At 32.8% G+C, this 13,184-nt stretch overlaps 1 protein-coding gene across 2 annotated transcripts in view; it reads right to left on the bottom strand.

Annotated features, from left to right (window-relative positions):
• The window catches only part of LOC117107748 (protein kinase C epsilon type-like), a 75,025-nt gene that overhangs the window by 20,958 nt on the left and 40,883 nt on the right, over window positions 1-13,184 (bottom strand). For both annotated transcript variants that reach the window (XM_033249500.1, XM_033249499.1), the window contains exons 3-7: window positions 12,303-12,471; window positions 7,289-7,320; window positions 5,956-6,029; window positions 3,434-3,572; window positions 294-424 (exon numbers count right to left, since the gene is read on the bottom strand). In XM_033249500.1, coding sequence (XP_033105391.1) covers window positions 294-424; window positions 3,434-3,572; window positions 5,956-6,029; window positions 7,289-7,320; window positions 12,303-12,471 — 545 coding nt within the window. The remainder of the gene's footprint in view (window positions 1-293; window positions 425-3,433; window positions 3,573-5,955; window positions 6,030-7,288; window positions 7,321-12,302; window positions 12,472-13,184) is intronic.

Genomic DNA, 13,184 nt, shown 5'->3' with positions numbered 1-13,184 from the left:
CTGATTAGTCGGTTTATCTGTCTGATACCACCACTCAGCTTTCTGCTTGGCAAAAGCAGTCTGGTTTATTCTTCTTGGACATGATTTGATCAGTTAAAATTCCTGCATGGATTAGGTAATTTTAACAAGGAGAATGTTAAGCCTGCTTGATAACATTTTTGGCAAAATTGACTAGGTATATGTCTAATCAGAACAGAGATTTGCATAAGCTTCATAGTGTATGTATCTGCTGTCAATTTATAAATACTCCAAAATAGATTTGTATATCATTAATTTCTGGCATATCACTTTACCTTTTTCTTGTGGGATAATTGATCTGAAGTTAGCCCTATTTCAATCAGGACCTGGCCCAGCTTTTTGCTGTCAACTCCACAACTGTTGGCCACGTTCTTCTTACACCGTTTATGAACATTCATTTTGCAAGCTAGAAAAAAAGACAAATAAAACAGATAAACATAACAAATGTGGAATCATCATACACAGTGGCAGACTCAATCAACTTCCACTAAAAAAAAATATGTTTTTTAAATGGAGAAAGAAAAGAAAATTATACTCAATTAAGTCTTAGAGTGCCATAATCATAAATTTTCTTATTTCTCTCAACCCCAGCATGGTTGTGGCTGAGGATGAAAAATTTCAAATTTCCGAAGCTACTACTGAAGCATTCATTTCATTCTCTGTGAAACGACATGCCCTTTTTTTATATAGAAACTAGCCATGAAGAAAGAGTAGGATTCCTCAAAAAAGAAATAGATCATAAGATTAAGGACAGCAATCAGATGGTATGGATTTCCAAAGAGATAGAAAATGAGAAAATAACGATAACCATAGCAGAGGAAAAAAATCAGATACCATTCAGTACACTGGCAAACCACTTTTGTGCCAGTGAACACAACTTTTGTCAGACCAGGAAGCTAAATGTAAAACTCTTGTTTTTAATGTTATTATCGATGTAATCTGTACTTGATTTATGTTGTTGTTGCCAAATAGAATTGAACTATATTAAAAACCCTCAACATACTTAAGTATCTTTTAAATGAGGAAATATTTTCCTGGCCAACTGAAATATTTTCCTAGCAAAATTCTTGTTGCCTGTAACTTTTTTTTCTTGATTTTTTTTTTTAAAGATTTACCGTTTTACTGTATTTTAAGAACATTTTATTTCTGGTAACTTTAATGTGAAATATTTTTACCAAACAAATTTTATTTATATGTTTTTAATGCTTTTTACATTGTAAATGGTTCTATGTTTGTCTGTTGTTGAGATGCAAATAAATCAAATCAAAATCAAATCAAATTGCTAAAAACAAATTGAATTGAATTGAGAACTGTTAACATACTTAGAACCTTTTAAATGAGAAAATATTTTCTTTGCCAATAAGACACACACTTTAAATAATACAGTTCTAAAGTTCCATGTACAGAGATTTCTAAATTACTAGTAATTAAAATAAATTTTTAAAGAAAATTTATTGGTAATTTTCATTTAAAACTGAAATGCTTTGATCTGTGTCTCTTCATATTTTCCATTTTAATTGAGTAATTCAATGTCTTAAAAGCAAAAGCTATCAATTGTGAAACTTAATTCTATTTTATTGTAAATGGTAAATATATGTAATTAATGATACAAAAAAAAAACAATGAGAAGAGTAAAAATAATATTGTTTCTTGATTAAATGCTTCTGTATGCTTTCACTGTCTTAATAACAAATATGAAACTGTAATTATCAAATCAAACAATAAATACAAGACCTGTCCAAAAATATATTGAAACCATGCCCTGACTAGAGTTTACTTAAGTAGAGAAATCATCAGAAATATGACCGGACTAGTTTCTAGGATCTCCCTTGGGAATCTACTAGCCCAATGTTTATCAATTTTTGTCTTCTGGCTACTTTGCTTGTGGCTAAAGCTCGTTGTTATTACTATTTTTAGAACCTATGTGGTTTGAAAGGTAAACATACACATGTAGAGTACAAGCATCATCTGAAACCACAGAATTTAAATTATGTTATCAGCAACATTTACCAGCCAGACATATTCACTAGGATCTAATTTTTTTTTTTTATACTTTTTATATAAATCTTTGTGTATATTTATATGATATGGTGTTTGTTTGTTCGTTGTTTTTTGTCTTTTGTGGGAACGTCCTATTTTTGTTTCTCCATTCATCCATTTTAACACAGTATTTAAAACATACATACACTTAGTAGGCATTTTTTTTAAATATATGATTTGTCCACAACAATTGGCCAATATAACATTCATCGAAACGATGAGGCAACTAAACAATAGATCAATCAATCAATCAATATATTATTATTGGTTTTGTTTACTAATTATAATATTTAAAAAAGAAAGGATACTACTATTTTCTCATCATCATCTTCATGGCCACTATTATTCCTGATGTTCTATTAAATGATAAAATATTGAATAAGCATGGCTTCTCTCAGCCTTTTGAGTTTCTTTGATATTATTTGTTAGCGCTGTTTGTATTCAATTTAACATGGCTACCCTTTCTACTTTTTCATGCGTATTTCATATACTTCTTGCTCTCATTTCATCTTGAGGTATTTTAGTTTGATACCCTAAGTGGTAGTTGTGTGTTATTAGTAATGTAATAACAAACATTTTTTAATAGATATGTGCCAAATGGATGGAAGTAACTATGTCACGACCTGATTTCCGCACTTCCCTTTATGCAACGGTTTGTAAAATGAGATTTATTACTACAATGCACCTGCGAGCTTAAAAAAAATCTTGGCCAATTATTATTTATATTCAAAACCTACATTTAAAAGCCTGCATGTACCATTTATAGACAAATTTAAACAAAGATAGATTCATTCTGATTGATAGTTTAATGGAAGGAGACGTAGGTATGTAGGTATTGCATTCATTTCTTCTTCTTTTTTTTTTTTGTTTGTTTGTTTCTTGACAGTCTTGCATAATTTAATAAGTACTGTAGCACCAGATAACATATTTTATTGGTTTTTGATTGAAAATTTGAGATATTTCTGTAATATATAAAGTACTTTTTATTGCTATTTTTGTAGGAAATGTCAAAGTTTCTGTTCTGGATTTTTTTTTATCTCTTTTCTATATTTTTGCATAGTGTTTTTCTACTATGCACTCTGGTCACTTTCCATGTTTGGATTCTCATCAAAGTAGGTCCAAGCAAAGCTACCATAAAACCAAGATGTGCCTAGTAAAATACTATGTATTTTGACATTGTTTTGAAAACAGGTAATTAAAATATCATGCAAATTAACACACAATGCTATAATTTTGTAAGCATTTTGAACTAGTTTCAGCTAGGTTCAAAGCAACTTTTGGCCTGAAAAGCACTAACCATCTTTGCCCACAACATATAAAATTATTAAAATATCACTAATTCCAAAGAAAGATAATCGTGAATATGGTTTCTTACAATGGCACTGCAGTCCTTGTTTGATGACACCATATAGGAGAGAGCCACAGTGGTCGCAGAATGTGAACTTCTTGTAATTGTGCACATGAAAAAGATGAGGCACATCAATCCTGAATCGTTGAGACGGTGTTTCCACTTCCTACAAAAAATAAAATATCAACAAAGGCTTTACTTCCATGAAGTACACTAAAGCTTATTCAGAACAGTGGCGTAACACAGGGGTCTGGGGCCCTGTGGCTTTCGGAGACTAGGGGCCCTTTTTTGGGTCTTGGTGGGATATTAGATGTGCCCGTTTTTTGTTTTTTTGTTTTGGTTTTTTTTTTATCATGTTTTTCATTGTATTCTAAATATTTTTTAACAATGAAATAATCTGATATCAGTGGCGGATCCAAGAATTTGAAATAAAGGGGGCCTGGGAGGGACTTTCACAAATGGAGGGTCTATAGGCCCTACCTCAGTCCCACCATGGCTGGGGCTAAGGTACTACAAGAAAATGTATGATTATGGTACCTCTAAATGGCCGGAAATGGCACTGACACTTGAAATCTGAATAAAATTTTCTTTTTATCTCCATTTTTAAAACATTTTAACACATTCAGGAATGATTTTTAAATGTTGTCCCATTTTACGCAAAAATATGAATAATCTGGACCAACTATCTTAAAAATTGACCCATTTTACACAAAATATGAGAAATCTGGACCCATTCTTTGTGGACCCAATAAAAAAATTGAGTAGGACTGTCCAACTGTCCCAATAGCTGGCTACGGCACATATAATGAGATATTGAATATTTGAAACAAAGCTAACTTGCAAACATAGTGGGTCAGGGGCGGATCCAGAGATGTCTAAAAGGGGGGGAGGGCGGCGAAAGGGGGGGGAACCGATCGAAATAGGAGGTCCGGGGTCAGGCCCCCGCGAAATTTCTGTGTTTGAGATGCCAGAAAATAACATTTGAGGCGTTCTGGGCTATCGTTTTCTCTTTTTCTTTTTTTTCCCCTTTTTTTTACCTCTCAAAAGGGGAGGCCGGGGCCGCGCCGGGCCCCCCTAAATCCGCCCCTGGTGGGTTATCTTTAAAAGTTGAAGTAGAAGTAGACCTCCAGTAATCATCACTTCCGTGGATATAGCTACTACCAATTATGAATGTATGGACCTCCTTGTTGTTCCATAATACTAAAAGCACAACATTATTAACTGATCCTCTCCTTAATTAAACATTATCTAGCGATTAAAAACCTTATGGAATGGCCATTTCCTGACATAATTTGTTCAAAAAATATGTAACGTGACGATGACCTTCTAAACAATACCAGTAGTGTCATTAACCAATAATGCAATATACCCACAATTGGGGAAGCCCCTAAAAATAACCTGGCTCCAAAGGTAAAACATAATATTATGTAAAATATGAACAGATTCTAAAATTTACTTCCAATATCTGGATGATAGGCCATTTTTTTATACCTTGGTTAGTGAGCTATGTTTCTAAAAGGTTTTTAAAGGAAAAAAAAAACAACTTTATTTAAATGATTCTCTCAAATGCATCTATTGGAATACAAAAAATAATAATGAAATTTTAATGAAGAATAAAAAAAATGCAATTGGTAAGAAGAGATAATAGAGGTCATCCTTAGGACAATCCCTAAGTTTTTTTTATGACATTATGTTAATTGAAAATATATGAACCTGCCTGTTCAAAGAGAAATGTGGACGAAAAAGCAGCTTCATAGAATAAGTTCATTGCAATGACTATGTTAAAATGCTATAATTATAAGGAGACTCTAGGGACTGGGATAAATGAGCTGGTACGCCTATTCAACATTTTTAATTTGATGATTTTTTTTTTACAGCAAAATCCTTGAATTGAGTGATTGCAACCATGACAACCATGGACAAAGATAACAGGTTATTACAGCAGCTTTCCCACGACCTTTTGTTACACCCACACGCACATACATTGTAACAGTGAGCAAGGGCGTATAGATCTGTATCTGTATTTCTGCATGACAGCCACAAACAAGAAGGATAGTTAATTTTCAATAGTATGAACTATTTCAATGCAAAACAATCAGTTTTCAAAAACTAATATGCATCATGTAAAGGTTTATCAACAACTTTGGATTTTCTTTCATTCTGTACCCTACCTCTTTTCAAGTATATTTACATCACAGTAAATGTACTTTTGAAGGTTTCCAGGCCTGTCAGATGGGGGAGGGGAAAACTCCCCAGGTGCCACCACTGGATAACTCAAGATTTTTTTACATGTTGTTTCGCAAATCTGTTGCCTGCCAATAATGGCATATCTACGAACAGAAGGGCATGGCAGGTTCATGCCCATCCAAATAAAAAGCTGGCATCACCCCCATTAGAAATTTTCCGAGCAAAAGCATTATGCCAAGTAGTTGAAAATCGACTCATATCACATTATTTTACAAGGTATCACTCCTACACTTAATTTCCATTCCCCTTACCCACTCCTTAACAATATATAGTTCCTGCATTTATCTTTGACAGAGTCTTACCTCACTGGGATTTAACTCTTTACACTTTGTAATCATCAGCGTATGACATCGTTTGTGGACCACAACAGTACATACTGTGGAGAGAAGAAAATATATAGAATATTATTAGTGGAACAGAATTAATTAAGTTCTGTAATTGTAGAATCTACATTGACCTTTCTATTGAAACTTTGTAGTATGTGCGATGTGGGCGGATATAAGGTTTGTTTTGAAACAGGCTAAATATTCAACATTCTTAATCTATTTGCTGTAACAGAATCATTATTTTTTTTAGCATAGAAGACATTTAATATATAAGCCTTCTTAAATTAGTAAGCATCAATTCTTCTCTCGTCTGGTGCTTCTGTCATTTACACCAAGCAACACTCTCGCATCAAAGTACCACATTGATGGAAAGAAAATTAATTACTATTATATATTGTAAGTAAATACTTATTAAGTTCATATATAATGTGTAAGAAATTATATCTTGTTTACCAAACAAAATCCAGAATAATTATTATGTACAAAAAATTTGGTAGAAATCAGTATTAACTGTCCATTTTCAAACATGATTATATTTATTACTCCACTCTCAAAGCATACTAAATTAGTAACTTCATTTTAGTAGTAAATTTGCGTGTTATGGCGAATTCGCACATAAGACAAACATAGTTTTAATATAAAAAGTGTACGTGTTCTGTTGCGCACATATGAGGACCCCTACTTTTTGATAGTAATTTGCTATTTCTAATACGCGAGAAAATATGGTAAGTATATAGTGTATTTCCATGAAAAATACTCCTATCTGAAATAAAATGTTTGTATTGAGAATTACAATACCATGTTTGCCTCAGATAACAATTATTCCAAAAGTAACAAGAATCAAGTGTGAAATAAATTGTATTGAACTTTTGCACAAAAATATTTTCAAGGATTAGCCCTGGCCTACCTAGCCTTCCGCCTTTCATGTAATAATAGGCAGCATCTATAAAGTCTACCAAACCTTCAAGAAATTTTCGAAAATTAATCCAAGTTTTCGCATCATAAAAAATATGCTTAATCTATACCCAACGAACTACAGTCAGAAAGGTTGATTCATATACGAATCGCTAAATATAATAACATCGACAAAAGCTTGATGTTATAACCATTGTGGTTAGTTTATTACTAATTAAAACAGTTCTGCAGCTATAATAATACATTTGTAAAGTTCAATTTCGTAAAGATCAGAGCATGAAATCCGTCATCATCACTACTATGTTAAAGAATTGAAAATGATGATGTTGGAATTTGTGTACGACAAAAATCACATTAAGCTGGCTATCAAGATGAGAATCAAAATAAATCTTACCTTGGCACTGGTAACCTTGACTGTACAGGCCCCTGGGAAGATACAAGCAATGAAAACATTAGGTAACATGTACATCCACAAGAAATGTTTCATAAAAAAAAAAATTGTTGCCAGGTGCGGTAGCTCCAGTATCACCTGTCCACTTCCTTGACCTTGTATATTCTTCGAACTACTCATGATCGTCAATTTAGTTGGGAGTTATGACTTTCAGGCTAGCAATAGATCAAAATCAATAATTTATGCATTTCTATTCGTTTAAAAAAATATATATTTTGATGACAGTGCATAAACACATTAATGAAGGCTATTTCTACCACAATTTAAGTTGAGTTCTTTTTTTTTTTTTTTTTTTAATTTCTATTTTTTTTGTAATAGACAATAAATATTATCCTGAATCTTGAAACTTGCAGTATCTTGAATGAATATCAGCACAAAGTCTTACTAAGTAGAGGAAATATCATATGCCTACTTGTGTTTATTTCCTCATTGAATGATTAAATTATGCTTATGCAGCATAATTTATCTATTTGATACCCTGGAAATTTTGTAATGGTAGTAGCACTTGCAGACTTTGGTAGGATTTTACAGCAATTGAAGATACATAATATAATGAAAATGTAAACCTAAATCATTGTGTATGCATAGTATTTTGCATAGTAATATGCATAGTATTTTGCATAGTAATATACATAGTATTTTGCATAGTAATATGCATAGTATTTTGCATAGTAATATGCATAGTATTTTGCATAGTAATATGCATAGTATTTTGCATAGTAATATGCATAATATTTTTTTAACGTTTCATTGCCAGCATACAAAATCAGGTTGGACCTCTTGAAATTCTATTAGTGTTTTCTTTTTATTAGAAAAAAAAAACATACAAAGCAAATTATAAACTACTTTAAATATAAAAAAGATAGCATTTTTTAAAATTAGCATTTAAATACCAGAAAGCTTTCACTGTATAATAATGTAAATAATAACAACACTTTAGCATTTATATAGTACTCTTTTCCGGAGTCGCACAGCACTTTAAAAAATATGAACTAGGAAAACGGCGAGTTTTAAGAAGAGATTTGAATTCAGAAAGAGTTGGAGCATAATGGATGACGGTGGGAAGTTGGTTCCAGAGAATACGTGAAAAAGCATAAAAGCCATTGGGGACAATATGTTAAGTTTATACTTCATTCAGGCCCGAGATTCTATTATAATTCAACCGTCATCTTCATCTGCTCACTTATGCGTCGTTTGTAGACATAACGTTTACACCCTCTATGGTCAGATGATTCCACCCCTTTAAATTTACACATCCAAGTTAAATTACCTTGTTTTTTTTTTTAAATTGAAAAATAAAAATTCCAGGACCACATTTTGAGGCCTAGAATTAGACATTCCATAGATTACTGACTAATAATATTGGTGAAATGAAACAAGGAAACATAAACAAGTTATGACCATGTTATGTATGATTGAAAATTAAATACAAGCAGAAATAATGAAAGTGGAGGTTACAAAAAACTGAGCCAATTTAAAATACATCCTATAGGAAATATCATAACCGTTTCCAAAAAGAATACAACCAATGTAATATGTGGCACTACTCTGTGGGGACTCGCTTGGTAGTTGGTACCGCTGTAAGTTCTAGTTTCAGGGGATTTCACTCTTCAGTGTAATTTATTAATTGCTACATTTCAAGTCTTAGAATCAATGTCTTGTTTTCTTTGTTGTGAGACGAAGAGCCCAACCACACATATTAGGCCGGCCTAGGGTCGGCCCTGGGCCGCCTTAAATACGGCCAAATCAAACAAATTTTCTGTTCACAGTTATCAATTTAAGTCGGCCCAGGGCCGCCTCACAAATGTTCACACTTCTCCTTTGGGCTGGGTCGATGAATTACAGGACAGGAAGTTTGAGGCGATTGCATTACATGATGGTGGAATGGTCCCAACCTAGCATATTTAGCACAGCTCGACTTTACTCTGTGCAAACCAGATGCGGGCATAAATATCGGTCGGAAGGCAAAAGTGAATTTCTGATTTAACACCGAGGGCTCCACCCAAACTTTTATCTTTCCAGTGCGCTTCTAAAAACCTCCAAGCACTGCTTTAACACCACTTTATTCCCAGTTTTAATATTACTTTTTACATATGATCAGTGTTAGGCCGTAAAAAAAAGGTGTTTTCTAGCCAATGTTGCTTTCCCACATAAGGTTATGATTTCATATTCGCGGGCTGCAAGAAAATCGCTGTTGGGACCGGAGCCGACTCAAAAGTCGGACTAAATTTAGGTCGGCTCAGGGCTAACATTTAATGATTGTTCACACTTAAAAAATGCCGACCCTGGGCCGGCCCTGAGGCGGCCTTGGGCCAAGTAACTCATAAGTGTGATTGGTCTCTTAAGCCCTACATATTTCTAGTACATACAACCAATTTAATATAAATAGTGCTACTCAGTGACGACTCCATGGTAATTGGTTCCTTTTAAAGTTTTTGCTTTGGTCGTTTTCACTCTTCAGTAGTTGTAAATTGCTACATTCTGCTTGCATAATGAATCATGAAATCTATGGAAACATCTCTTTTTTGTAGTCATGGTTGGTTCTATGAGGATCACAAATACTGTACGGCTGTATAGCTCCTGCATGTACTGTTGACTACAACAAGCCATTTGTTTTTGTCAATGTTATTTGTTAATGTAGTATATTTGAATTTTATTGTTTAGATTATTCATTTTATTTTACGGGTGTTTTTTTGATGAATTTATTCAAAAATACTTGCATAAATTTATTTTTTTTGATGTTAATATTCAATCTTGTTTCTTTGAAAGAAATTATCACAGACAGTGGCAGTTCCAGGAATTCAAAATAGAGGGGCCTGGGGAGGTACTTCCACAGATAGATGATCTATACCACCTCAGCCACACCATGGGGATAAAGTATGGAAATTTGTGATTATGGCAACTTTAGATGAATCCTTGAATCCACCAATGAAAATACCGAGCACAATGTAGCATGTATAGTGGAGGCTTGTATTTAGGGTCAGCTGCTATCAGCCTGCTTTAAGCTGTATCAAGACTCAAATCCCTTTCACTACAGCTGTAACCTCATTAAACTATCGTTAATGCAATCAGTGTTCATTCATAATCAACATGTTCTTGAAACAGAATAGACTTGGGTCAGCATTATTGGTTTTTATAATCATTGATTCATTTTGTGAACTAATTATTATATAATGAATGAGAAAACCTTATTACATATATTCCTATAGAGAAAGATTTTAAACATTTCATTGTATTTTTGTATTTTCAATGAAAGAATTTAATGGGAATACCAGAGTTCAGTCACCTAGAAAAAATAGATTTGGGTCAGCATTATTAGTTTTTGATTATCATTGATATATTTTATGACCTAATTATATAATACAGAAAATGTATCTTCATTCTATAATACAGAGAAAGGTTCATTGTATTCTTGTATTTCCAATAAAAGAATTTAATGGAATAATATGTCACCTAATGAAACTTTCATGATGATCTAGTTGATTGTATTTCAATAAATTTTTAGATTACGTACTATGGATACAGTTGTGTCTTGTAAGTGTAGAGTCATTAGTACTTTAAACTAAAATGACATTTGTCTTTCTATGAATGAATTTGTAGGTCTACTTATATCAGTTTTAAATAGATTAATATATTTAAATATATTTTAAAGAAATTTATGGCCTATTGTAACATGGTATTCAGATTAAATGATATCCCTTTCTATACAAGCTGGTCCACCAAATAAATATACAGTAAATTTTGATTGTGCATACAATGTTGAACATTTGTCATTAATTATTTTTGATGAAAATTTATCTTTTCTATACATTTCACTGATGAAACTATAGCTCAAACAAATCTAAGTCAGATAAAATCAAAGTCATCGTTTAGTCAACAGTATGTTCGTCGCCAACAATATTTCTAGCTTTCGTAATGATTTACCACAATGTAAACGGCAATACTTTTTCCCTAACACAGGTTTCATCTAGCCCTCTTAAAGTTCACAGTTAGTATAGGACCAGAAGATGTACACAGATTGTAGGGTTTTGAGGGCGTGGTTCATTGAAAGTCATACCATGGGATATGCAGAAGTAACGTTCCTTTTCCTTCAGATGCAAAATTATTTACAGTATGTTGGCGTATGCATTTGATTAGGACCTAGAATAACATCCCTACATCCCTGGATGCACAGTATCATTTGAAAGAGATATGTAGGTCAAATTCAGTATGTTGATACTGAAGAACTAATTCCAAACAAAATAATTAAACTCAAATGGTCACGTATAGAATCATCTCTAGACACATCAGTAACAAAATTTAATGTAAATTAAAACTTAAGAAGGATGTGTGACTAACATATAGTGAATGTATCACGGATGTACCGTATGATTAACGTCATTGAATATGTAATTTGTAACCTTAGACCAACTTTCACAATGTCCGAAACACATAATAGAAAAATATGAATACACATAAAAAGGAAAAAACAGGGAGTATCATTATTGTATTTGTCAAATCTGAGAAAACTTTGATAAACAAAATATGGTAAAATTTACTCTATAGTACACACAAAGCATACTATTAACAGGCACCTGTTATAAGGTGTGTTATACTAAATGCACTGAATTTTAATATCTTGAATTTTAATGAAATTCAGTGACATTTAATAAATTTCATCTTGTAATCTAGGGGTATTGTGAGATGAACTTGGTCTAGAGCATCTACCTAAAATTGGTTATTGTATACTGTATAAAGAGAGCCAAAATATTTTGTCATTTGTTGCCAAGTTGTGGCTACACCCCCAGAAATGTCACTAAACTGTGAAAAGTGGCTTTACACATCATCTTATTCAAAAGCTATAGAAATCACCAAATATATTCTATATTGAATGCATAAAAAAAATTCATAGCATTACGTTTTGCTACGAGAATGACTCACATTTTTAATACTTGAAATAAAAGTCATTGATACATACCATATAAATTCTCTACAGTGTGAACAGAATGTGGGTTGTCGTAAAAACGTTGACATAAATTTGTGGCCGTTGACTTGACGTACCCTCTTGCCTCTGACGGCCAGTCGACGTTTGTCCATTGCATTTTCCCTGGCTCGAAATACCCTCTCTCCGGAGGGTGCCTCGGCGCCTAATTAAAAAAAAAACATTATTAACAAATGAGACATTGTATTCAGAAAAGATTTGAGTTGCTTTTTTGTGCTATACCATAATCTAATGATTTCAGACAGACACACATTTCACCGGTGGTTGTAAGCCGACACGATTTTCACGAAGAACAAAATGTGACATCGTCAAGCTTTCAAAGAGAACAGGGATGAATTCGTCAGCCGATGGTCGCACAACCCTCATGATGAATTGTGTGTGCCCAATTTATATCATATTCAAGATAAACGGTTCAAGAACTTCATTGTTTCACGAACTACCAATTTATTACCTACTTACAATCGTAATTCCTTAGATAAAAGCAAATCCCAGATATAAACCCACCCCAACATTGTTTAATTAATTACATGTAACATGTTCTACCTTGGCATAAGCCACTCACTTCAGAAGTCTGAAACAAACATTGTTTTTAAATTACAGTATACTAATAAATACACAATGAAAAGAAATAATTATTTTTTAACTGTTGGGTTTATAATATAATATCTAAAAAATAATATACATTAAGTATACATGGAATTGGATTATAAATTGTTTATGTTGGTTGGCTTCTCACAATTATTCAAAGGCAATAAACATTGTTAAATTACTTAGATTTAGGCTATGTTCACACACACGGCGTAAGACTGGCGTGGCTTACGCCAGGCGTAAGCTAATCCACGGATTAAAATTCCAAAG

The sequence above is a fragment of the Anneissia japonica genome, unplaced genomic scaffold (assembly GCF_011630105.1).
Source record: "Anneissia japonica isolate Jap-2015-1 unplaced genomic scaffold, ASM1163010v1 scaffold287871_len1641731_cov197, whole genome shotgun sequence".
Classification (NCBI taxonomy): domain Eukaryota; kingdom Metazoa; phylum Echinodermata; class Crinoidea; order Comatulida; family Comatulidae; genus Anneissia; species Anneissia japonica.
This window is presented reverse-complemented; position numbering and strand designations above follow the sequence as displayed.